Source organism: Ornithodoros turicata, chromosome 4 (assembly GCF_037126465.1).
Source record: "Ornithodoros turicata isolate Travis chromosome 4, ASM3712646v1, whole genome shotgun sequence".
Classification (NCBI taxonomy): Eukaryota; Metazoa; Arthropoda; class Arachnida; order Ixodida; family Argasidae; genus Ornithodoros; species Ornithodoros turicata.
The window spans coordinates 10,424,494-10,446,448 of record NC_088204.1 but is presented as its reverse complement, the minus strand read 5'-3'; the positions used below and the strand labels follow the sequence as shown (position 1 = coordinate 10,446,448).

Genomic DNA, 21,955 nt, shown 5'->3' with positions numbered 1-21,955 from the left:
TCTTCGCTGAGCTTGGTTCTAGCAGAGCAGTTATTACCTCTATAAAATATAGACGGCTCACTATAGAAAAGAAGTATAATATAATTGGACGCAAGAGGCCTAGCGGGTTGGAAATTATTACAGGGTCTCGTCGTCGGGGCCTCCTTCGTGTAAGGGTTGGTGCACCTCGAAAGCAGTTTTCTTTTTTTTTGTTCTTCTTCTTTTTGTGCTTCGTTTTCTTCTTGCCCTCTATAGGCATCCCACAAAAAGAATGGTGGTCACGTGATGTAACCGAGCGCTAGGACGCAGGCTCAGTGATACTTCGTATTTGTTACTTCATTTTTCAAACTGTAATTCTTGATAAGCTTTCTGCGTTTTATTTGATTGGAAGCAGCTTATCTGTCTCACGAAGCAATGCGCACAAAAAAAAGAAAAGAAAGAAACCATAGCGCCACGAAATAAATAAGACGTCAAGTTAAAGGATTCCGACAGTCAATTCTGGGTTATTGTGCTCGTCAGTTGGCAACCGCACGAGCTGACGATCTGCAAACGATACCACCACGGATTCGCAAGTCAGCTTTAGATGGCTCGCGAGACGTATAAATTTTTTTTTTAGCAGACGACTTCGCAACTCGAGCAGACGACGATATGTTCTTATGGTTTCGGTTTCGTCGTCTGCGTTCGCTGCCGTTGCATGTTTTTCTCCGCATTCGAAGAAGTTTTGTTTGTTTGTTGTGTACCGCTATAGCTGACTGCGCGTGGGTAACTCGATAGAGCGGAGGATCTTATTGCGAGGAAGCTTTCCGGTGTGCCGACTTTGAACGAGCACACGCGAGTCGAGCTTATCTTTTTTGCATGCGTAACTTCGCCGCCTGTATGGCCCGAAGCTGGCAGATGGGAGTTTGGCAAATGGGCATCATTTTGTTGGCCGAAGAATATGACCTGGTAGGCCGGTGTTTCTTTTTATACTGTGTGTGTGTGTGTGTGTGTGGGAGGATGCGAGCCTCTCAAAACCGCACTTAAGTAACGAAAAGAAAAGATGAAAATAAGAAGCGTGTGTACACTTAAGGAAGGAAGCAACCCCTCCAGGGCCGTAAGATAGAGAGAAAGAGGGAGAAAAAAAAACGAGAAAAATACCCCGGCGGTGTACTTGGGGGAATTCAGTTACGTTTCCCATCTGCTGTTTTTTCTTGAAGGTTGCCGCGCCGCCTCTCCTCGTTTTCTTCTCTATTTTTTTTTCTTCTTCTTCTTTTTCTTTTCTGAGGCGCTTCTTCGGTGCTTATCTTCTGTTTGTATACATTCGCATCCACAGCGGCACTGCAGTAAAAGGTTAATTGGAACGATTATACTTTGCAAAATGAGCTTTCCCTTTTACAGGGAGCAAAATAAAATGAATGCTAGCAAATAAAACGAAGGCTTACGGCTAAGAGGCCAGCCCGCTTAGCATCAGCATGCTTCCTGAGAAGAAAGGAAGTTGTGAAGAAGGCTTTCCAAAGTGGTGCTTAGGGAAGATGCCCCCAAGTGATACTTTGCTTTGGACCGCAATATGCGGTGCTTCGGTTGCGCGGCGGCCAGTACAGTTTTCTTCTTCTTCTTCTTCCTTTTAGAGCGGCCCTTGTTGCTATGCGTCGTCTCCCCGCGCTTTGAATGCAGTTCTTATGCAACATTTGTCTTATTTCGCTTTTTTGCAGCGGGGCTATATGAATAGCGCGAAAAATGCCGCTCTCCGGTTGCGATATAGTAATGTGGTCGGGAATTTATTGCGTTCAATTCAGCACGTAGTGTGCAGTGTAGAGGAGTCGGTTTTGGTTTTTTTGGTGGTTTCGGTTTTGTTGTAGTTTTGACCCAGCAGATTATTTGGCTGATCTCGGGGCGCTGCAGATGAAGCTACGTGTGGACGTATTCCATCAGTGACCAAATTGAGCACTCATTGAACATAGATTAATTATCATTAGCTAAGCAGTCCAATGTTGTCCCCTGGCTAAGCCTCATTTTTGCACAGTCACTAATGACAGGTCTTGTTCTTTTTACGCATATTGTAAACAGCGAGAGCTAGCCGAGGCAAGCTATATATATTGCACGTTTTGTAACATTTAAAACTATGAAGCATTTTCTTCTCGTGCAGAAGTGTCCGTTTGCCCTAGCCATGTTACAAAAAGGCAATTAATTTCGATTAGTCGCACAATTAAACTACTTACGTGCGACAATTAAGCGCTAACGGAGGCACTATAGCCATGTTCTATCTAACATGCAGCCATTGCTAATGGCATACAACACAAACAGAAGTTGACTTTAGATATATTGATAATGCTCGTCACACGCACGTCTCCGTGACTCTTCCGTGAGCTGCAGTCCCATGCTTCCATCTACCGACTCCTGTTCGCGAATAGATATGGACGAATTGCGAATTTCTTGCGAAATATCTTGCCCCAAAATCGATGAACCTCAGCTGAACTTCGTGCGACAAAATGCAATAAAAGGAAGCAAAATCTCGTTCGATGCGTCAGCTGCAACGTGTGCGCAATTTTCCCGTTCGCTGTCGTCTGCGTGCGAGGGTTCTTCGCCCGTATTGTGTCTTGGTAGCAGACGATAAATCTTCCTCCGTTCAACTCAGGCGTATAAACGGGAGTATGTGATGAAAATAGACTTCGTTTACAAATAGAAAGAAAAAAAAAGAACAAGAGAGGCAAACATTCTAGTCCTTTTAGTTTTCGTCCGCTTATCTCCGCTGTATTCTGTCGTCTGCGCTTCCTAACCCGCATTGTTTTTGTTTGCTTCCTCCGTCGCCAGGAGGCGTTTTGCTGCTTACATCGTCTGCCTGCAAAGCGATTTGTTTGTCTTCCTCCTTTCGAGTCTCCGAGCCCGCTCGTTAGCTTACTTACAACCCTTCGTCTGCTACCTTTTTTTTTTTTTTCTGTGTGTGTGTGTGTGACATTTTCGCTGAGACACTTGTTGAACCACCGTTCTTCGCTTGCTGTCTCGCATTTCGAGAAAATGATGCAGTCGTTAAGGAAAGAAAATAGGGGTTCCATTCAGAGGTTGCGCTATCGGAGTCATTTTGGAGGTAATGGAAGTTTCAACAAGGTGCCTTGCTTTGAAGTAGAGCTTTTCTCCGTTCCTAATATGACTTTATGGGTCGCAACACGACTGTTATGTTAGTAACCTTCATAGTTTCCTTGCGTAGCCCACATCCTCCTGAGCTGAATATCTAAACATGGTGATTCGCTCATGCCATGCTATACATATTATGTACGTGCGCATAAATAAAACTGAAATCAGGTTTTGGATTGTTATGAACACGGATAAAACGAAGCGGGCATTGTTTGGCTGGAATAAAATGCACGGTGTTTTATTTGCCACATTTTGTGTTTGATTTTAAGTTCTGCTGGTGCGGCAGTTCGAGACAGGTAATTGTAGCATGTAGTTGTCATCTAGTAATTGTATTGGTAAATCAGATTACTTGTGATTATGCGATGCCCCTGGCGATATGCCTGGGGATTATGCCCTTGGCGATGAAACTCCCCAGTCATCACCTTGTAATAAAGTTGTTGTTGTTGTTTTACATAAAAATATACAATTCGTTGAGGAAGCACCGTTGTATAGCACTGGGTGCATTAGTTGAGCGGCGAGGACACAAACAAAGCATGACGTAAAGTCTCCTTTAGAGTGAAAGCGCCACTTCCTCGCAGGCCGGCTGAAATGGTGACGCATCGTAACAATAAAAGCAGTAAAACTTTTGACTTTAATCGCGATTGAGAGTTATTTGGGAGGAAAAGGCTCAGAGGACAGCACTCGTCAGGGCGGATAAACGCCGCAGACGACAACGACATGGGACGTTCCCGCCCCACGTCTTCTGCCAGAAAAGTGGGGAGACAGATGGCTCTAGAGAGCGACTGCAGGGCCAAAGCCGACTAAAGTCGACTGCGAATCCGGTCATTTGTCACTGTAAGACGAAATGCCTGCCGTCCACGTTGATTTGCCCGAAGATATTTATAGGCGGATTAGAGGCAAGGGCTAGCTGGAGGAGCTTTTCGGAGCCAAGCATTTGGCCGAGTGCTTTGGATTCGCTTCCACTTCCCCACGGAGAGAGAGATATTTCTGTGTATTATTTCTTTCTTTACTTCTCTTTTCTTTTTTAACGTATAGCATGTGGCGCCTCTGTATTGTGGGAACTCTCTCTGTACCCCTTTTCGTTTCTCCAGCCCGTTAGTGTTTCGTGAAAAGAATAAAATAAAAATAAAAAACAAAATGTCACTCTGTTGCGATTTCTGCTAGTTTGCTTTTGTTTCAGCGTAGCCGTCTTGCTTTTCTAATGGACGCGCGGATTTCGCTGAGCACTTCAGAAAAGTTGTCAAGCTGGTTTGCCGGCAGAAGAAACTTTAGTTGCCTTAAAAACGTTTTCTGGCTTAGCTGTACGATAGCGATATAGTTTGTGTTGAGTATTGCGTGAAAAGTTTCCACGGCATCTGTTTCTTCTTTTCTTTTTCTGTACCGGAGCCTATTCTTTCGCTCGGCAAAGATCCATATCGTGAGGGTAATGGATTGAGCTCTTCTTTCGGAAGAGTAAAATAAAATAAAATAAAGGGCAGTGTCGAAAGTGTGCTTGGAAATGTCAAGATTTAGTTTTATTTTATTTATTTTTTTAAAATCGAGAGCCTCATTATAAAAGTAAGTTCTTGCTGTTCTGTACAGAATTACACTTTGATGCCGTGTTCTCAGCCGTGGATTCTCCCCCCTAAATGAGCTCTTTGATTTTGATTCAAGCTTAAATCTTCTCTAAATTGCAGATTTGCGTGAAGGATTTAGTGCACCCCTCGCATTTCCTCGTAAATGAGTCACCGTTTCCACAAATCTCTATGGCAACTTTATGACATTTCTTATATGATCTTTCTTTAAATACGTTTTCTTTGCCTTTTCCTTTGCTCAGTTTAATTTTTACGCTGTGACAGAATTGGTTCATATTGGAACATACTTGTTTCTCGGGGAACTTCTTTCGCGTTTCGAGTACAAGTACCTTCTTTCTGCATTTTAATCTCATTTTGCAGCTTCAAATGAAGTCTGTCTGCCGCGCACAGCCATTCGTCTTCTGCGGGGAACTGTTTTTTTTTTCCCCTCATTTTTCTTTCGCGACTTTTCGCTCCGAAGCTTATAGGAACGAATGTTCAATTTTGAAATTGTATGGATTTTTAATCGTTGAATAAACGGTCATTCCTTTCGCAAACACGGACGTAATCCTCTCGGAGATAAATGGGAAAAACGGCGCGTAATCCTGTATTCCCGAATTACGCATTTATATTAAACTTTGGATTGCGTTTGAGCCTCCCGTTAATGGTGAACATGCACGGGACGTCTATTGAATCTTTTATTTCCTCGGGGCCTTTCCCAGTCAGGAGAAAGTAATTAGAAGAACACTTCTCCAATTTCGGTGCAACCGCGGCTGTACCTATATGGATCGGGGCAAAACGGTGGATGTTCATGTCGGGACGACTTGTCGGTTTTGTGGTTTCAATTTAAGGCTATGTGACCTTAACTCGATTCAATTCAATTCAATTCAATTTTTTCCATTTATTTACACCCGAAAATCCCTGTAGAGGGCGTTAGCGGAGTGGAAGAACACTTCCAACTGTTTTCGCGTGTGAATTTTTCCTTTCAATTTTAAGTTTCAGTTTCGTTTTGTTGAGTGCTGTTCGCCCTGCTATCTTCCTTTTGTTCCTTCTTTTACGGGTATATCGGACTCAGGAAGGTGAAATGTATTCTACTTCTCAGTCGGTAATTAAAGTTGGTGATATACCTGGCACTGTGCGTTACAAAATTAGGCTTCGTAAGTCAAATGCACGTTGGTGGTAGCCAAGGTCGTACTGAAGACTGGGAGGTGGTGGGTTCGAAACCTACCACCGATTTGTGCTGTCTGAGGCTTTCCTTGGGTTTTCCGAAGACTTTCCGGGCGAATGTCGGCACAGTTCCCCATAAAGTCTGCCCAGGACGCATACTATAACCCCACCTGTCCCCCACTCCTTCCCGCTGTCCTCTGTCCACATCTGTACGCTGCTCATAGCCACAGTTGCTTCGCGGCGCTAACACGAAATTAAAAAAAAATCAACCAATCAATTTTATCTACTCACAAAATTCCCGGGGAAGGCGTCGCATAGGAGGAGGGGGGTTCAAATAAAGAAGAAAGAGACAATAAACAAAATAAGCACCGATCCGACAAGGCTATGGAAACAATAGAAGCAATATGTGTAGTACGTGAAATACTTTATGTATTTATGTGAAGAACAATATGAATACAATATATGTGAAGCGCAATGTAAAAAGCACGCCATAAAGAAAATGTAAATGTTACTTTACCAAAACGCGTAACTTTCGTCCTTGTGGTTCTTAATCCTATCTCCACAAAATAGTGTAGGAAAATTATGACAAAAAATGTTATTCGGCCAGACGTACTTTGGCGCGACAATCGCTGTGATCGCGATTAGCGTTAAGCGAGTCCTTAAACAGTCTCGGAGCATAATCGCGTTTCCGTTTAATGGCCGGTCGAACTAACTCTCTAATGAGATTATTGTTATCTCTGTCGAATCAGCCGTCGGGTATAATGGGCTCTCCACTTCGCGGACTAACAATCATCGAAGTCGCTGTACGTCGAAGCCCGGCAGCCTTTCTGGTCGCTTGCCAGACGATGTACGTGACCTTTTTCTTAACGAATCACGTTCGACCCTACGCGTGTCACATACGATGTGATTGATTGATGCTTGCAACGATATTCAGAACTTGGAGCGTTCCGTCTGGTACCGAGACAACTTCCTGCAGCATCACATCAACGTCGTCTGCGAGCATCTTCGATTACGTCATCAGAGTTCACTGGTGCTTGAAGTGGCAGAAGAATATGAAGGCGATGACAAACAGCCTCATGTTTCAGGAAAAGGCACAAACTCACTCTATCAAGCACGCCGATAGTGGGATATGATCGCCTGACTTATCTTCAAAGTAACGATATAGGAACCCACTTTGCATCGACGTAGAAACGCGACAAGTTTAGCGACATGGTACTTGTTCTGGAGTAGGAAATATATGTGTAAGCGATATGCTCCGACATGAAAGGCATCGCAGTCGAGATGCTCTCTGCCTGAATGCCGTCTCTCCATGGCCATTTGTTTCTGCTAGCTTTCGGTCAGGCCCAGTCCGTATCCATTTCGGCGAACCGCCTCCCCACGCTGAGCAGATAACGAGGAAGCCAGCCACAGCATTTTTCTTTCATGCGTTTCTTCGTTCTTTTTTTTTTAGCCGGGGCGATGTAGACTTCCTTTTCATTGCCGCGGCTGCCCCCCGCGCCCGTGTTCGGCTCCCCAGCGACTTCTGCCAGGAATGCTGTCGTCTGCTTTCTCTTCTTTTTCCTAGTCGGGAGAAAAAAATCGGATTGACATGTGGTGCCCTCTGTCGTGAGTTTTAGCCGGTCTGTCGGCATGTCTCGCACTGAATTTGCACCGCTTTTTGGTGTCTTTAAATCTGAGCCCTTCAAAGGCGTTTACTAATTTCTACCGTTCACACATCTTCTGGAAGACAAAATGAAAAAAGAAATAAGAAAAGAGGGGAAGTTGCTTCTTCTTCCTCTGCTTCTTCTACGTTCTGCTGCTAGCAGAGAAACGAGAACTACACTTTTTACTTTTTTTTAATCAGACACAGCTCCCCACTAGCTGTTGACAAAGAAATGATTTCTTTCAGAGGACACTGTACTTCTTACTTCTTATTTTTCAATCCAATTCATTTAGGTCTAATGCTCTTCGTTCAGTCGACTGATTGTACAAAATGAAGAGGAATAAAACGGGTGTGTTAATGGCCATACTCTTCCTCGCTTCACTTCCAGACACACGCAGTGTTGACAAAAACAACCGCTGCTTGATATTCTTTGCTGCGTGTGCCGCTTGCAGTCATATCATGGCTAAGTGTTTTTAAAACTGTGTTTACTATCGTCTGCCTTTTGTATTTCCTTACCTTTCTCTTGTTCTTTTTCTTCTCGTTTCGCTCACGGTCCGTTTTTGTGCTATCTTCTTGCAATTTTTTTTTCTTCTCTTACCCGAAAGAATGAAGCAAAGTGTGCTGTCGTGTTGAGATCTCGTTTTGAACAATGTTTATCACCACTACGCCACCACCAGCTTTTCTTTGTTACTTTTCTTTTTCACATTGATTATATATAAAATCTTCATACTCTGCAGAGTTCTGAGCAGGTGTAAGTCTATCTCAACGATTTTTCGGTCTTTAACTCTTTTTAGTGTGAAACTCAGGCTTCTTTGGAATGAGGTTGGAGACTCTTCTGAGTCTAACAGATAAAACGAGAGAAAGAAAGAGAGAAAAGCAACACGGTTTTCTCCAGGTGTTCGACCGTGTCGCATCTCCAGTCTCAAAGAACGCACGCGCGTCGAATCACTCGAAATCTATAACCGATTACAACACACACACGGACCTACCAAAAAATAAGAGAAAACAAGAAAAAGGATCCGCCGAGGTTGCCCGCTGTGCTTGATACCCAGAATCGTGATACACTTCGTCCTGTTTTATGCATCAAACATGCGCTTCCGAAGTGTTTCTTTCTTTTGCTTCTATCTCGGGACGCGCGCGTTTCGCCAATTTGTTACCATCACGATCACGTCCAAAGACGGGATCGGGGTACTTATTACAGTGGCTTCAACGGTCTGATAGCTGTCAAGAGTATGCTACGCCATCGAGCTTCCATTCAGCGAGAGGTCGTGTTTTCTTCTTTTTAGTTACTTTTTTGTTGATACGATACTTTTTTTTTTTTGTTGATACGTGTATATAAAAACCTTGGCCTGGCCGTCATTCAGAACAAACGCTCTGGAATTTGTTCCTCTCCTGTCTAGGCGCGCGCGTTCTCGTCATGGTTTTTTTGAGCGCGCGCCTGTCTCTACACCGGCGCCCAAGCTCCATCGTCGTCTTTCTTTTTCCATTTTATTTTTGTTTACACCTATTATTATTATTATTATTATTATTTCTAAAACATAGCGCGTTTGTTTATTTCTTTCCCTTTCGCGGAACGATGTTCTTGAGAACGCCCCGAGGTGATGTTCGGCTATATTCTTTCTGGAGTGCTCAAATTCAGTGCAACGCGCAAGAAAGGAGGGAGGGACTGAACTTCCTTTACTGTAAAATTGACACAGCCCCGCGACCTATGGACCGAAGTTGTTTAAGAATGCAGGACTGCAGTTTGCCCCGCGCCACTTCCCTTTCTTTCTGAGGTTGCGCTACGCATATTTCTGAGTATCCGCACTGGAATCGATATGCGGAATTATGTAAGCAAACCGCGCGCGCGCACCGTCCTCAAGAAAGTGTGACTTCCTTCGTATCTGTTCCTCGAGTCGAGCATTGTTTCTTGTACCTTTACTGGCGAAGCTGTTCTATGAAACTCTGAAAATATAGCTCATCAGCGTAGCGTAGATTGTTGATTAAAAATAAGCATTGCAATGTAGTTTGCGTAATGTGTGGGATGGAATCGTAGGCCGTCGTAGAATGCGGTTTGTTGTATAGGTTACAACGTAAGAAATAAGACTGGCGGCATCAGTGGTCATCACGGCCCTGGTCATCGGGCCAGCCACCAATAGATCTCTCCCTGTTTGTAAACAAATGACGTCATAGTGTTCGACAGCGCCACCAATTTGGTAGAGTTGAATTACGCTAGAAGCTAAGAGCGAACAAGGTCGCGCCCGAAAGCCACGGTCTTGAGGGGACTACGATAGTCCCTGCAAGGGACACGACCTTCGGTCCTGCTTTTCTTTCAGTAGGAGGCAGCGAACAAGTGCCCATTCGTGGAACCTAGTCCTTCCCTTCCGATTTGTTTCGGTTTCAGTCTGTCTACGAACGTCATGATTAGTGTTGGGAATCCCGAGGCCTTTTCACGATCCCGGGATTTCGAGATTTAAAAATTCTAATCCAGGGACGGGTCCAGAATTTTCAGCAGCGGGTTTCATAGTCGTATTTCCAGGGGTCATTACACATGGCAGACACGGTCTAAAGCTGCAAAACAGGAGGGGGTTTATTTATTTTATTGCCTGCTTTGGTTTTCAATGTTCTTTTAAGGTTCAACAAACAAAGCTTTCCCGCGCAAGCAATGCGACCTTAAAGTCTCAGTCGTGAGCCCTAGCTCTGTCGCAGTCACCACTGCCTCGTTGCTCAAAAAATGCCCTCAGGAAGCACAGAGCGTCGAAAGAACTGTCGTCAAGGCGTGATCCAACTTTTGTGCAAAGGTTTCCTGCTGAGCTGAAACTTCTTTCCGATTCCACGCTGGTCGAAACAATTGATCGGAGGCAGAGATTTGCTTGTTTAAGTCTTTAACACTCTACCGCATCTCTTAGATTTCGCCGATTGTCCATCTACTGCACGTAAGTGCTAGTACCACACACTGCTACTATCATTACATCTTGGCTCAACTTTGAAGTAGAGAACGGCGGAGATTGTCACGCTTCGACCAGTTACTGGTGATGTAAGCACAACACGCGGACGCTGGGCTTGCGTCGGCGAGACAGTCGAATGCAGGTACGGCTGCTTCCTCCAGCTCAAGAAAGAGAGAAAACCGTGCGCTTGCCGGTCCCCTCCTGGCAACGACTGTAAGCTCTTGCGTTGCGCTGGCAACTTTTTGCGGACGGAAGCTTCAAAGAGTGAATCAGCGGAACCATCGTTTCCATCGAACTACCTCCTGCAGTTCCTGCACAGCGCCTGCAGGTTGAAGCCATAGGGGGTGCTTTTGAAATCCCGGGACATCGGGATCCCGGGTTCCCAACACTTGTCATGATGACGTTTCTCGGGTATGGGTCTATTGAAGGCGCGAAAGTCGTGTCCGTGGATCAGTGGCGTAGCCAGACCGCCAAGGTAGGGGGGGGGGGCTCGATACGAAAACTCGCCCCTCCCCCCGCTGATCCTGGGTGCGACAACACACAATACTTGTGCACACCGTAAAATGCGGTAATTGATTTGGTCGTTCACAATACGATTACGCAGTGATGTCCAATGAGGCGCTGTCACGAGATCGGAAGGATTTTGAAAAGCTCATACTTTGAAAACCAACAAGAGTGCCGACTAGACATACGCCATGAACTTTCGCGATCGTCACACTGTCCCCCCCCCCCCCCCCCCACCATGTATTATTTTCTCCTCGGATTTGCGCGATTTGCGTGGGCCCGTCGTGGCAGGCCCGTGGTAGGGGGGGCTCGAGCCCCCCCTAGCCCCCCCGTGGCTACGCCACTGCCGTGGATCCTAGAGATTGAGAAAGAATTCAGTGCAGTTTTTATTTCCGTGTTTATTCTTCAGCATTCGGCAAGTATTTCTGCCGCGACGTTTGCGTGCTGCGCCATCCAGTGAGAACGCCAGGTACTGCCCCAGGAGGCGGTCGATGCAAAAATGCGTGCTCCACACAAGTGGAACGTCACGCTTAGATTTGTTGTAACACGAGTGTTCTGGAAGTTTTGCACAGAAAGCTTTACAGCGGATATTTGACGTTCTCACTCAAGTTCTTATGAACAGTCACAGAACGCGAACTGCTTGCTGAGCAGCGAGCCAATGCTGGTAACGATGCATTGCAAGCATAAGGACCGTCATCAAAAATTTAATCTTGTCTTTAAGCATGTTCGACTGCTTGCAAAATGCGAAGCACATGATATTCACGTTGCGGTACAAGACCATCCCAGTGTTTTGTCCATGGTTGAACGTCGCTCTCTGTGTGACAGTTCATTAGGAAAGGCAATGTCGTGCACATCAACTGATCCAGCCATGCGTCTTGTATATTTGCAGATCCACCCCGGTACAGGACTGCGTACGCGTGCGAGGGTGGCCAACTTCACATTGCCTGTGACGAGGGCCACCTGGTGCAGCTGATTCGTGCCAATTACGGCCGCTTCAGCATCAGCATCTGCAACGAGCATGGAAACCTGGACTGGAGTGTTGACTGCATGTCTCACAGGTCCTTTCGCGTTATGCAACAGAGGTCAGTTCATTCAACGTCAATCAGTGTTTTGCCTTACTTTTAGAACAAAAGTATTTTCAGGTGGAAACTAGGCATTGCATTTACCATAACTATAGGAGTACTGAAGCAATATTTTTTGGTTTCTTTTCAGCTGTGACCTCAAGAAAGGATGCACGTTGCCTGCGTCGACGGCTGTCTTTGGGGATCCATGCCCCGGAACGTTGAAGTACCTTGAAGCCCATTATCAGTGCATTCCTGGTACGTCCACTTCCGACATATATTACCGTGTCTTCGTTAAATTACGACATTACTAGCGTGTATGTAGCAACAAGGCGATCAGCCTTTGTTCGTCCCTACACTGTAGTATGTCCATATTATATTGCATAAACCCTACAGACTTCTTCAAGAATCGTTTACACATCGGTCGAAGTTAGTATGTTGTATTGGTGATAGAATTCTTGTATAACGAATATCGGTTATAACGATGCTTCGGTATATCGTTGTACCTGCAAGAACCTCTTTTTGAGATGACATGGATTATTCTGCCTGGAAGAGAGCCCCCTTTCTACGCTCTTGTTATACTTGAATGACGATCTTCTCTATTCCGTGACCTAGTTCTCTCGTATGCTTGCGACGCTGGGGTCATGCAACGCGTTGACGGCGGGTGCGACGCTCTTGTCGCACTGCGCTTGTTATATCAACAATTGAAAGCAATAGAAAGCAGTTGCGGCCGTGGAAGATAACAATTTTCTATTAGAACTGCCTTGGTTCCTTCACCGACCAGCGGCTACTGCGCGTGGCCCACATGGGTAGCGAGGACAAAACGATGAAACGCTCACGCAAACGGGAAAAAGACGCGCCTTCGTTTTTCGAACGAACGCGGACGAATCCTCGCTGTGTTGCTGAATGACCTTGAATACGTCCGGCAGGCCTTTGATCGCCGCCGTATCGCGATGCTACTGATCTGTGTACGGTATCTGGCGAAGCGATCGCTATAGCAGACCACTTAAGTGATCGTTCTAACCGCTCTTTGCGTTACACTAGAATGGTTTCAGGGAAGGTACCCCCCCCCTTCCTTTTTGTTTTCTTATGCGTATTCCTGTTGGAGTTCTTGTGTTGAACACAATACAAATGTGTTACATTCCTTACACAGCGTTGTCAGGAGTTCCAGCTTCTGTTAGAATTTACAAATTTTGTACAGATATCTTCCGCGATTCTTTCTGCACTGAAGAGCCTGACTTGCCTTCACCATTTCGCAACATTGGGGTATTAGTTCTGTACCAAAACGTATTAAAAGTGTCGTAAAATATTTGTTACTGGTTTACGTGACACCTTTCACCCTTCAACTTTAGTGCATGGTTGACCTGTGCTAAGCTACCTTCACGTCCATTTGCAGCTGAATCAACTACCACGAGCAGCCCGAAGCCTCCACCGCCTCTACCCTTCCCGCCCCTCGTAGCCCAGGACCCAGCCCACCAGCATGGGGCACCAGCACGAGGAAACGACATGGTTCCTGGAATCATCAAGCCCCCAACATCTGAGGAAGAGAAAGACGATGTTGAAGACGATGATAAAGAAGGAGACGATGAGGCTGAGGTGGTGCAGAAACCTCAGCCTCCACCAATTCACCGACCACCTTACCCCGAACACGTGCTCGACGATGGGTTTCCGTTCCATACGTCGTCTCCAGCTACCGGTGAGTGTGAAAGATGGCGATTGGGAAGATAAGGAATCCGTAATGATTAGCATTCCTCGAATAGCATACGTGACAGAATCGCAGCTTAATAATGTGTGCGCGTGCACAGTGCCCTTTTTATTCCTTTATTTTATAATCTTACGTAAAGATAATGATGGCTAATCTATTACACATTTTTTCTTAATTCTTTTTTTCTCTCTGTTTTTTCACCTAATGGTAATGAACTGAATCATAATGCTGTACTGCTTCTCTGTCTTAGCCTCACCGACCGATCCACCAGTGACAGAGCCGCCAAACCCCGAAACCACTCCGCTGGACCTGCTGACGGGCTATTGCCAGCCAGTTCTCAAAAGAGACATCCTCTGGAATTGGACTCGTGCTGGTGACGTTGCAGTGTACCCATGCCCTGGAGGAGCGAGAGGTACGCAGTATTTCATTATACCGAACACATTTCAAAATACATGTCAATATTAGTTAGAATCAAACCAAATTCAACAGTAAACATCCGTTATTTCTGCCAACAGGTGACGCACGATGGCAGTGTGGCGTTAACCCCGTAAAATGGCTGTCCGAAAATCCAGACCTCAGCGGGTGCAATCAGTTCTGGATCGGTGACTTGGAGCGAAGGGTAAGTGTTTCAAATTCCCGTAACTACAGGTTTTCCCGCCGATTTTAATCCAAGCACCATCGAAATTAATCCATGTGCCATGCAAACTTTATGGGGCATGGATTAATTTAGCTGGCACTTGGATTAAAATCGCCGGGAAAACCTGTAGATGTCTACAATGTGTACTAGATGTTCGTGCAGACGGTGCAAGTTCCCGCATTTGATTCTGCGGAGGTGCAGCAGCCTTTGCACCACACTCTACCGTTCGATTGGAAAAAGTGCAGCAGTAGGGCAGCACGAGCTCACGAAAATGCTGCATTACCTCCGGCGTCCGCGCAACGTTTTGTGCTCTGTGGAGCAAATGACGTGAACAGGGTAGCCGTCGTTTTTGGCAATGTTTTGTGTCATCGATTTGGAGCACACTCGCATTCGATTTTTGTAAAGGTGTTTACTCCTCGAGTCAGTTTATAGACAAGAATCGATCAGAAAATTTGCGACGCAGTGCAGACGTCCGTCCGAAACTATCTTAGGCTTACACTTTTCTATTCGACCGAGCTCAGTGTACTTTGTGTTAGTACTTTGTTGTTACTTTGTACCAGTCTTGGGTAGTAACTAAGTTACTTTTAACTTGTAACTGTAACTAGTTACTTTTGGGTTTAACTAGTTACAGTTCCAGAAAAGTAGCTTTTAACTGTAACTAGTTACTATTTCTGTGAATGTAACTACAAAATGTAACTAGTTACTCGAATAAATGTCGATCCTTTTTTACGTACGTATTTTTCCCTGTGGGTGAGCCACATATTGACTTATACAGCTTCCGGTTAAGTGCAACAATACTTTTATCGCACTTAAGTAAATGTAAATAAATGTACGTTTTTAACGATTGTATCACCCTCTCATGGTCATTTTTATAAAAAAGTAACTGTAATGTAACTAAGTTACTTTCTCACAGTCACTGTAACTCTAACTTGACCGAGAAAGTAACTATAACTGTAACTTAGTTACTTATCCAAGAAAGTAACTATAACTGCAACTCAGTTACTTTCTAGAAGTAACTTACTCAAGACTGCTTTGCACTTCATTAGCGCTTTCCTCTTGCACTTTTTCGTGGATCGAAGACAGCTACTTTTAAGAAAGGAAACAAAGTAGTACTACATATTAAATCCAGGATTCTGATGTAACATTTGCCTTTCCTTACCCCAATGCAGATACAAGATGGCGCCTCGGTAGTAAACCTGGCCAGCGAATTAGCGGAGAAGTCGCGCGTGCGGGCTCATTACGGCGGAGACTTGCTGCATGCTACTAGCATAGTGCAGCAGTTGATCTCTCGTATGGAAGATAAGCTGGATGAGGATTCTTCGAGTTACCAACGCCATGAAGTTGTGCAGGAGCTCATGAACGTAAGTGAATGTTTGTGGAGCTATGTACTGTGTATAACCGGGACAGTTTGCCAATTGGTGTTGCGGTGGTGGAGTAATACTGTACTCTCGTTTGTTCAGTCTGTAGTGGACTTCAGCAGCAACTTGTTAGAAGACCACCAGCGGAATGCCTGGGGTGACTTGCCAGCCATGGAACAGCGCGCTGCAGCGTCGTCACTGTTGGAGGGCCTTGAACGCAACGCGATGTTGCTCGTCAAAAACCAGCACACCAACATGAATTACAGTCGGATACAGAATAATATCAGTAAGTGTATATGCATCTCGATTTTCATTGTCCATCGTGGATATCTCTCACTTAAAAATTACTTGCAGCACATTGCGAAAGTTATCTCGAGATATCTCCATAGTTCTTAGCAGGACTGCTTCATACGTGAAACATGTGTAAATGCGAATGTTCCTGCTTCCTTGCAGTGGTTTCTGTACGTGTTATGAACCTACAAAGTACGCGGGACTTGCATTTTCCGGAACCATCCGTGATCCGAGGAACTTCCTGGGCGCAGTACGACGATTCTATCTATCTGCCTTACCAAACCCTGCAGGAAAGCTCTCGTAATGGTAAGCTCAAAAGCAATGTTTTTTTTTCTTTTTCTTCCATTGCAAATGTTACTTGGAGAGCTAACCAATGGAAACATGTTTTCAGGGCTCGTTAAAGTTGCCTTCTTCTCCTACAAGAAAATGGAAACAATTCTCGACATGCAATTTCAACAGCAGCCTGGCCTCTACGGCGAGCCAGATTCATCCAATATAACTCGCATCATCAATTCGCGTGTCCTTGCAGCGGCACTAGGGAGGAGGAGGGTTCTCGGATTGCCCCAACCTGTACTCATCACTTTAAAACACAACCAGGTAATTCAGAGAAATAGCTACTTTGTGTATGATTTGACAATGTTTAATGCGTGTGAATTCGAGTTGCTACCGCAGTGGTGTGTCCTAACCGTAGGTTGGGGGGGTGGAGGTGGGATGTGTTTATTAAAACAGAAAAAGAGAAAAAGTCTAACTGTAGAATTTCCTGTCTCCTTTGCAGGAAGAAAACATGAGCGCACCACAGTGTGTGTTTTGGGATTTCAGCAAAAGGTCAGTGAGTTTAAGTGGATTGTACTTTTGATGAAACATATAGTGTAATTAAATTTGGAATAATAAGTAAAATTGGAAGTAAATTTGGATTTCATGAAACATGTTAGCGTTATGCTAACGATGAAGTCTTCCTTCCTCCGTACAGGGATTGGTCATCACAGGGTTGCTGGGTGGAAGACTCAAACGAAACACACACAACATGCGGTTGCGATCACTTGACAAACTTTGCGGTTCTCATGGATGTCCGTGCCGTAAAAGTATGTACCTCTCAGTTTTTTTTCGTTCGCTAGAAGTTTTGTCTCTAGGCATTTTTTTCCTAAGTGTCTCGTGCAGCTCCAATGTTTTTCTCGTTCTTTCTAGATTTCATACTCCAACGAGCTTGCCCTACAAGTGATCACCTACGTCGGCTGCTTCGTATCCATCGTCTGCATGCTGTTAACGATTGTTACTTTCCATTTCCTGAGGTAAGCATACTCTTATCTGAACGATAAAAATCTCAAATGTGCCAGATTTGAAAGAACCACGCGTCAATTGTCTTTTTTTAGGAGCATCGAAAGCGACCGCACGGTAATCCACAAAAACCTCTGCATCTGTCTCCTCATCGCGGAAGTTGTCTTCGTCGCTGGCATCTCTCAGACCGCGCAGCGCGTCGTGTGTGGACTGGTGGCCGGTCTTCTGCACTACTTCTTCCTGGCAGCCTTCATGTGGATGTTCGTCGAGGGATTCCAGCTGTACGTCATGCTCATCGAGGTGTTTGACTCCGAAAAGTCCCGCCTCGGATGGTACTACGCGGCGTCCTACGGAATTCCCGCGCTCATTGTAGCCGTGGCGGCAGCCATCGATCCGTACAGCTACGGGACCCAGAAGTACTGCTGGCTTCGTGCGGACAACTACTTTATTTTCAGCTTTGTCGGCCCCGTGGTTGCCATTCTGCTGGTGAGTGGCATTGCTTTGGTGGAGTTTGTCCTATGGTGCCTGTGTTGATGCTGGTGGCTTTGTGGTGTTGACGCTGATCATGTACTGACTTTTCTTGCTTTGCAGGCCAACCTTGTGTTCCTTAGCATTGCTATCTACATGATGTGCAGGCACGCAAGCCTGGCAAGCTCTGTTAAGAATAAGGAACAGTCAAAGCTGGCCAACTTGAAGTGAGTGATCAGTTTCGATAGTTTCTCTCTGAGCATATCTTAGTAGGTGTGTTTCTCCTGTAACTTACGATGCTAAGCATTATAGCTAGGGCCCCGTGTTTTAGGGTAAAACCCTTTTATATCCCCCCTCCCCTTTCCCAAAAAAAATCTAAAATGAACATGGCAAAGTGCCAATTCAGCCACCAATGCGGATACTGGAGAACATTAAGCATTGGACATTCAGCACAGCTACTCCATATCTTACGTTATGTCTCGTATCTTATGGTAATCGAAAATGCAAGGAGTTTTAATTTTTAAATAATAAGGAATTTTAATTAATTAAAAATCATGAATCTTTTTAATTCTCCACCCAAAAATCTACGTTTCCACCCTGTTTTGTGGCTCCTGAGATAAAACCTGATTTTTACCCCCCGCCCCCAATTTTCAAATACAAAACAACATAAATTTTCAAAACATTTTTTCAAATTTTCAAAACAACATAAAACCCGAAAACAAGGGGCCCTAATTATAGTTTTCTTGGAATATGTACAGTTGAATGCAATGCCAATGCTAATGCAATTGTGGAAAAGTGCAAATTTTTGCCGTGTGTGTAAATTTGCTAATATGTAAGCAACGAGGCACTGAGTGTGTCTTGAAGGAATGACGTGCGTAATCTTAGTGTCGTCGTATTTATTTTTTTCTTTAATGCTGCTCAGCATTGAGGATGGCCGTTTCAACTGGAACCCTATCCATATTACGTAAGGAGTGTCCCGTTGAATGTTGTGCATGTCAGTGTGTGAGTCGTGAACGTGCGTTATCTTGCGTGTTCTATTCTATTGCCATATTCATCGCCTTGGCATCTCTCGTTTCGTGGGAATGACGGGAGCACTTTTTTTTTTTTCCTCCTCTGCAGGATATGGATTCGCAGTGCTACCGTGCTTGTCTTCCTGCTCGGCCTAACGTGGGCATTCGGGCTGCTGTACTTGAATGAAGAGTCCATCGTGATGGCCTACTTGTTTACCTTCTTGAACAGCCTGCAGGGGCTGTTCATCTTCGTATTCCACTGCTTGCGAAATGAAAAGGTACGGCAGTGTCTAGTGCAACTCAACTCTGGTGGGACAGTGATAATTTTGTGCAAGATAAATTTCAAACAGTGTGCAGCCTTTTGTTTTCACTTAATCCGGTGCACAGCCTTTCCTTGACTGGTTATATTCTTGGGGCCAGTGATACGCCTTATGTCATGGAGAATTAATTACGAGCTAGTATTTTAATTCCGTCGTTGTAATTGTCCGTTCCTTGTGTGACTGAAGTCCGACCGTGACCGTGCTTCATACATAGGGTTCTTCGTTTTTGGGTTAAACCCGGTTTATCACTCTAGTTCCCCCTAAACAAAATTTCGAGAATTTTGGGTAAAACCCGATATCTACCCGAAATCCTTGCGGTCCTTCAACTTGTCGATGTAGGTGAACCGTCGGAAAAGTGAATCATAATATCGTCAAAGAGAGCTATTTGTGACAACCTACTTTTCTTCATTTTATGATCCCCTCCTGCAGGGGTCAAAGGCGAGCCTTTTGGAGCTCTTTGCAAGTGTTCGAATAACCGGGGGCATTTGCTGCCCCAGTTCCGAGCAGAAACATATAAAGATCCTTGTTTCTCGTCCCAGTGTCACAGCAGTGGTTTGTTTCATACGCCTTACCTTTCACCCGGAACTTCCTCGGTGACATATCAAACAGAGATCATAGCGCCCGATTTCTCCCCGAATTCTCGCGCGTAAATAGCACCCGATTCCCCCCCCGAATTTGAAAAACCGTAAAACCCGAAAACGAAGAACCCTAGTCATACAAGCCCAAAACGCAAATGTCATTGTAGGACATCCCATAGATATCCTATGGTTGTCCAGACCTTCTAGGGATGTACCTGGGATATTAATGGTTTGCTGGGAGACTGAATGTATTATGTGGGCTTGAACGACGGTGGCCTCTCCATAATCCACGTTGTGTTCCCTTAAAGGTACGCAAGGAGTACAAAAAGTTTGTGCGTCAGTCGTCCTGGTTGCCCACGTGTCTGCGGAACGAGAAGTGTGCGACAGAACGCACGTCTTACGCTCACTCCAACGGCACTGCTGCATCGGCTCCGTCGGCAGGCCAGCACAGTGTGGGTACCATCCCCCTTGTATCTGACCTCCCAACCCTAGCCGCACCTCCAGGTAGCGTCTGCCACGTCGTTATCCCCTGCTGCAACCCCTGTCTCTCTCTCTCACTCAAACACAGTTACTAACCACCACGTAACTTCTCAGGCTCTGAACCTGGGATGCTTCCGTCCGTGCGAAGAGCTGAGAATGTTGGGACTCCTTTTTTGTTCTTGTCTTCCATGCTTTACTGTAGCAGACAGAATTTTCTTACTAACAGGCTTTGTATAGTGAATACAGTCGCCGACCGATTTTTCGGACGTGCTCGATTATTCGGACTCGTTCGCGGAACGGCCGCGGGTCCCATAGAGTTGATGTATAAGAACGTCCAAAATTTCGGACGCCGTGCAGCTCCGTCGCTCGATATTTCGGACTCTGTTTGCCCAACAAGCGAATTTCTCTCTTGGGGTGACGGAAAATATTGGTATCATCCGAAATTCGTGTCAAAAGAAGTCTACCAACTAAAATATCGAGGCAAAAAAATAGGCAGTGATGATTGTTCATTTTCCATTCCTCTGAGTAGAAGAGGCGGTCTGTCGTAGCCCTTTTGCGTCTTCGTTTTTGGCCACCGGCCCAGCACGTGCTGTCCGCCCGCGAGTCGCGCTACGGCGCTGTAAAGCGAGCTTCACCTAAAACACGCATGCGTTAGGTGAAGCCGACTTGCGGACTTGATGACGGCGGTGCCTCTCACAGTGTACGTTGACGAAATGTCGCTTCGGGAAATAGAAGCTGATGTTATCAGGTAGAGCTGGAAGCGCGTTAGGAAAGCGTCGACAAATTTTTCCAGCCTACTAGGGCTTAGTAAAGTTTATTTTGAAGCGAAATTCGTTTTTTCGGACTGCTCGATTATTCGGACTTTTGCGTGATCCCCGCCGAGTCCGAAAAATCGGACGGCGACTGTATAGCATTTGAATGCATGCTTTATGTCCCCCTGGATGTGTGTTCATGCACGATGTAGAGGCATATCTGCTCACATTTGCTGCCTTCTAAGCTGCGCTTTAGTGATGCAGTATTGCATGCTGTGTGTGCATGAGCAGAAGCATAAGCAGTTTTGAACATTTCTAGTCATGCTTGCTCAGAAAATGGCTTCCGTCATTGCGGGGGACACGAATAATGTGGAGGTCAGTTTAAAAATGTGTTGCTGCAGCAAATTAATGTACCAGTCTTCCTGCTTGTACTGTGGGAGAAGCCATCTTCTTGCTTGATGTGACATTAGGCTTGGTGCCAGCAATGAGGTTTTGTTTGGTATAGCTTTAGCATAGCCTCCTGCTTAACATCCAGCACTGGGAAGCACGGAAAACCCGAAGCATGTTGTTACCCGTGGAATTATGCGGTATATTTTATGCTCAAAATAAACGCTGAATGCAGATTACCAATCAGTTCTGGGACCTACCCAAGAGCCAGGATTCCACTGCCACACAATCTACCTTCATGAAGTCTGCTACACTAGGTATGTTATACTTGAGGCATGATTTTTTCGGGTTTTATTTTTCAGCAAAGTCGGGGGGGGGGGGGGGGGGGGTAAATATCGGGTTATATTCTGCTTCAATAATTTGGGCGTAATCGGGTTGAACTGAACCTAATTCAACCCGATTCTTGTTGAATCGGATAGAATGAGCCTTAAGTCTTCGTTTTACTCAGCATAATACTAACAACACACCAGTATACACACAGAGTCCATGTATGTAAGAGGCAGCAGGGTCGCTGTTTTGACATTTTGTATGAGCATATTTATGCATTTACAACACAGTTTCCAAAGTTATGTGTTAGTTGTGATCACATTGGATCCCCCTGGTCCAGCAGTTTTCGGGGAAATATCGGGTTGAACTCTGCTTGTGCTGATCTGAATTGCGGGGGTAATTATTGGGTATAGTCGGGTATAA

At 45.2% G+C, this 21,955-nt stretch overlaps 1 protein-coding gene across 3 annotated transcripts in view; it reads left to right on the top strand.

Annotated features, from left to right (window-relative positions):
• The window catches only part of LOC135391010 (latrophilin Cirl-like), a 137,790-nt gene that overhangs the window by 112,639 nt on the left and 3,196 nt on the right, over window positions 1-21,955 (top strand). For 2 of the 3 annotated variants that reach the window (XM_064621067.1, XM_064621066.1), the window contains exons 3-19: window positions 11,773-11,965; window positions 12,096-12,202; window positions 13,341-13,640; window positions 13,900-14,061; window positions 14,165-14,268; window positions 15,456-15,647; window positions 15,747-15,930; window positions 16,098-16,241; window positions 16,327-16,532; window positions 16,711-16,760; window positions 16,906-17,017; window positions 17,121-17,224; window positions 17,306-17,696; window positions 17,802-17,905; window positions 18,798-18,966; window positions 19,895-20,038; window positions 21,441-21,522. In XM_064621067.1, coding sequence (XP_064477137.1) covers window positions 11,773-11,965; window positions 12,096-12,202; window positions 13,341-13,640; window positions 13,900-14,061; window positions 14,165-14,268; window positions 15,456-15,647; window positions 15,747-15,930; window positions 16,098-16,241; window positions 16,327-16,532; window positions 16,711-16,760; window positions 16,906-17,017; window positions 17,121-17,224; window positions 17,306-17,696; window positions 17,802-17,905; window positions 18,798-18,966; window positions 19,895-20,038; window positions 21,441-21,522 — 2,748 coding nt within the window. Of the gene's footprint in view, window positions 1-11,772; window positions 11,966-12,095; window positions 12,203-13,340; window positions 13,641-13,899; window positions 14,062-14,164; window positions 14,269-15,455; window positions 15,648-15,746; window positions 15,931-16,097; window positions 16,242-16,326; window positions 16,533-16,710; window positions 16,761-16,905; window positions 17,018-17,120; window positions 17,225-17,305; window positions 17,697-17,801; window positions 17,906-18,797; window positions 18,967-19,894; window positions 20,091-21,440; window positions 21,523-21,955 lie in introns of all 3 variants that reach the window. The other variant, XM_064621068.1, reaches the window with a different exon arrangement.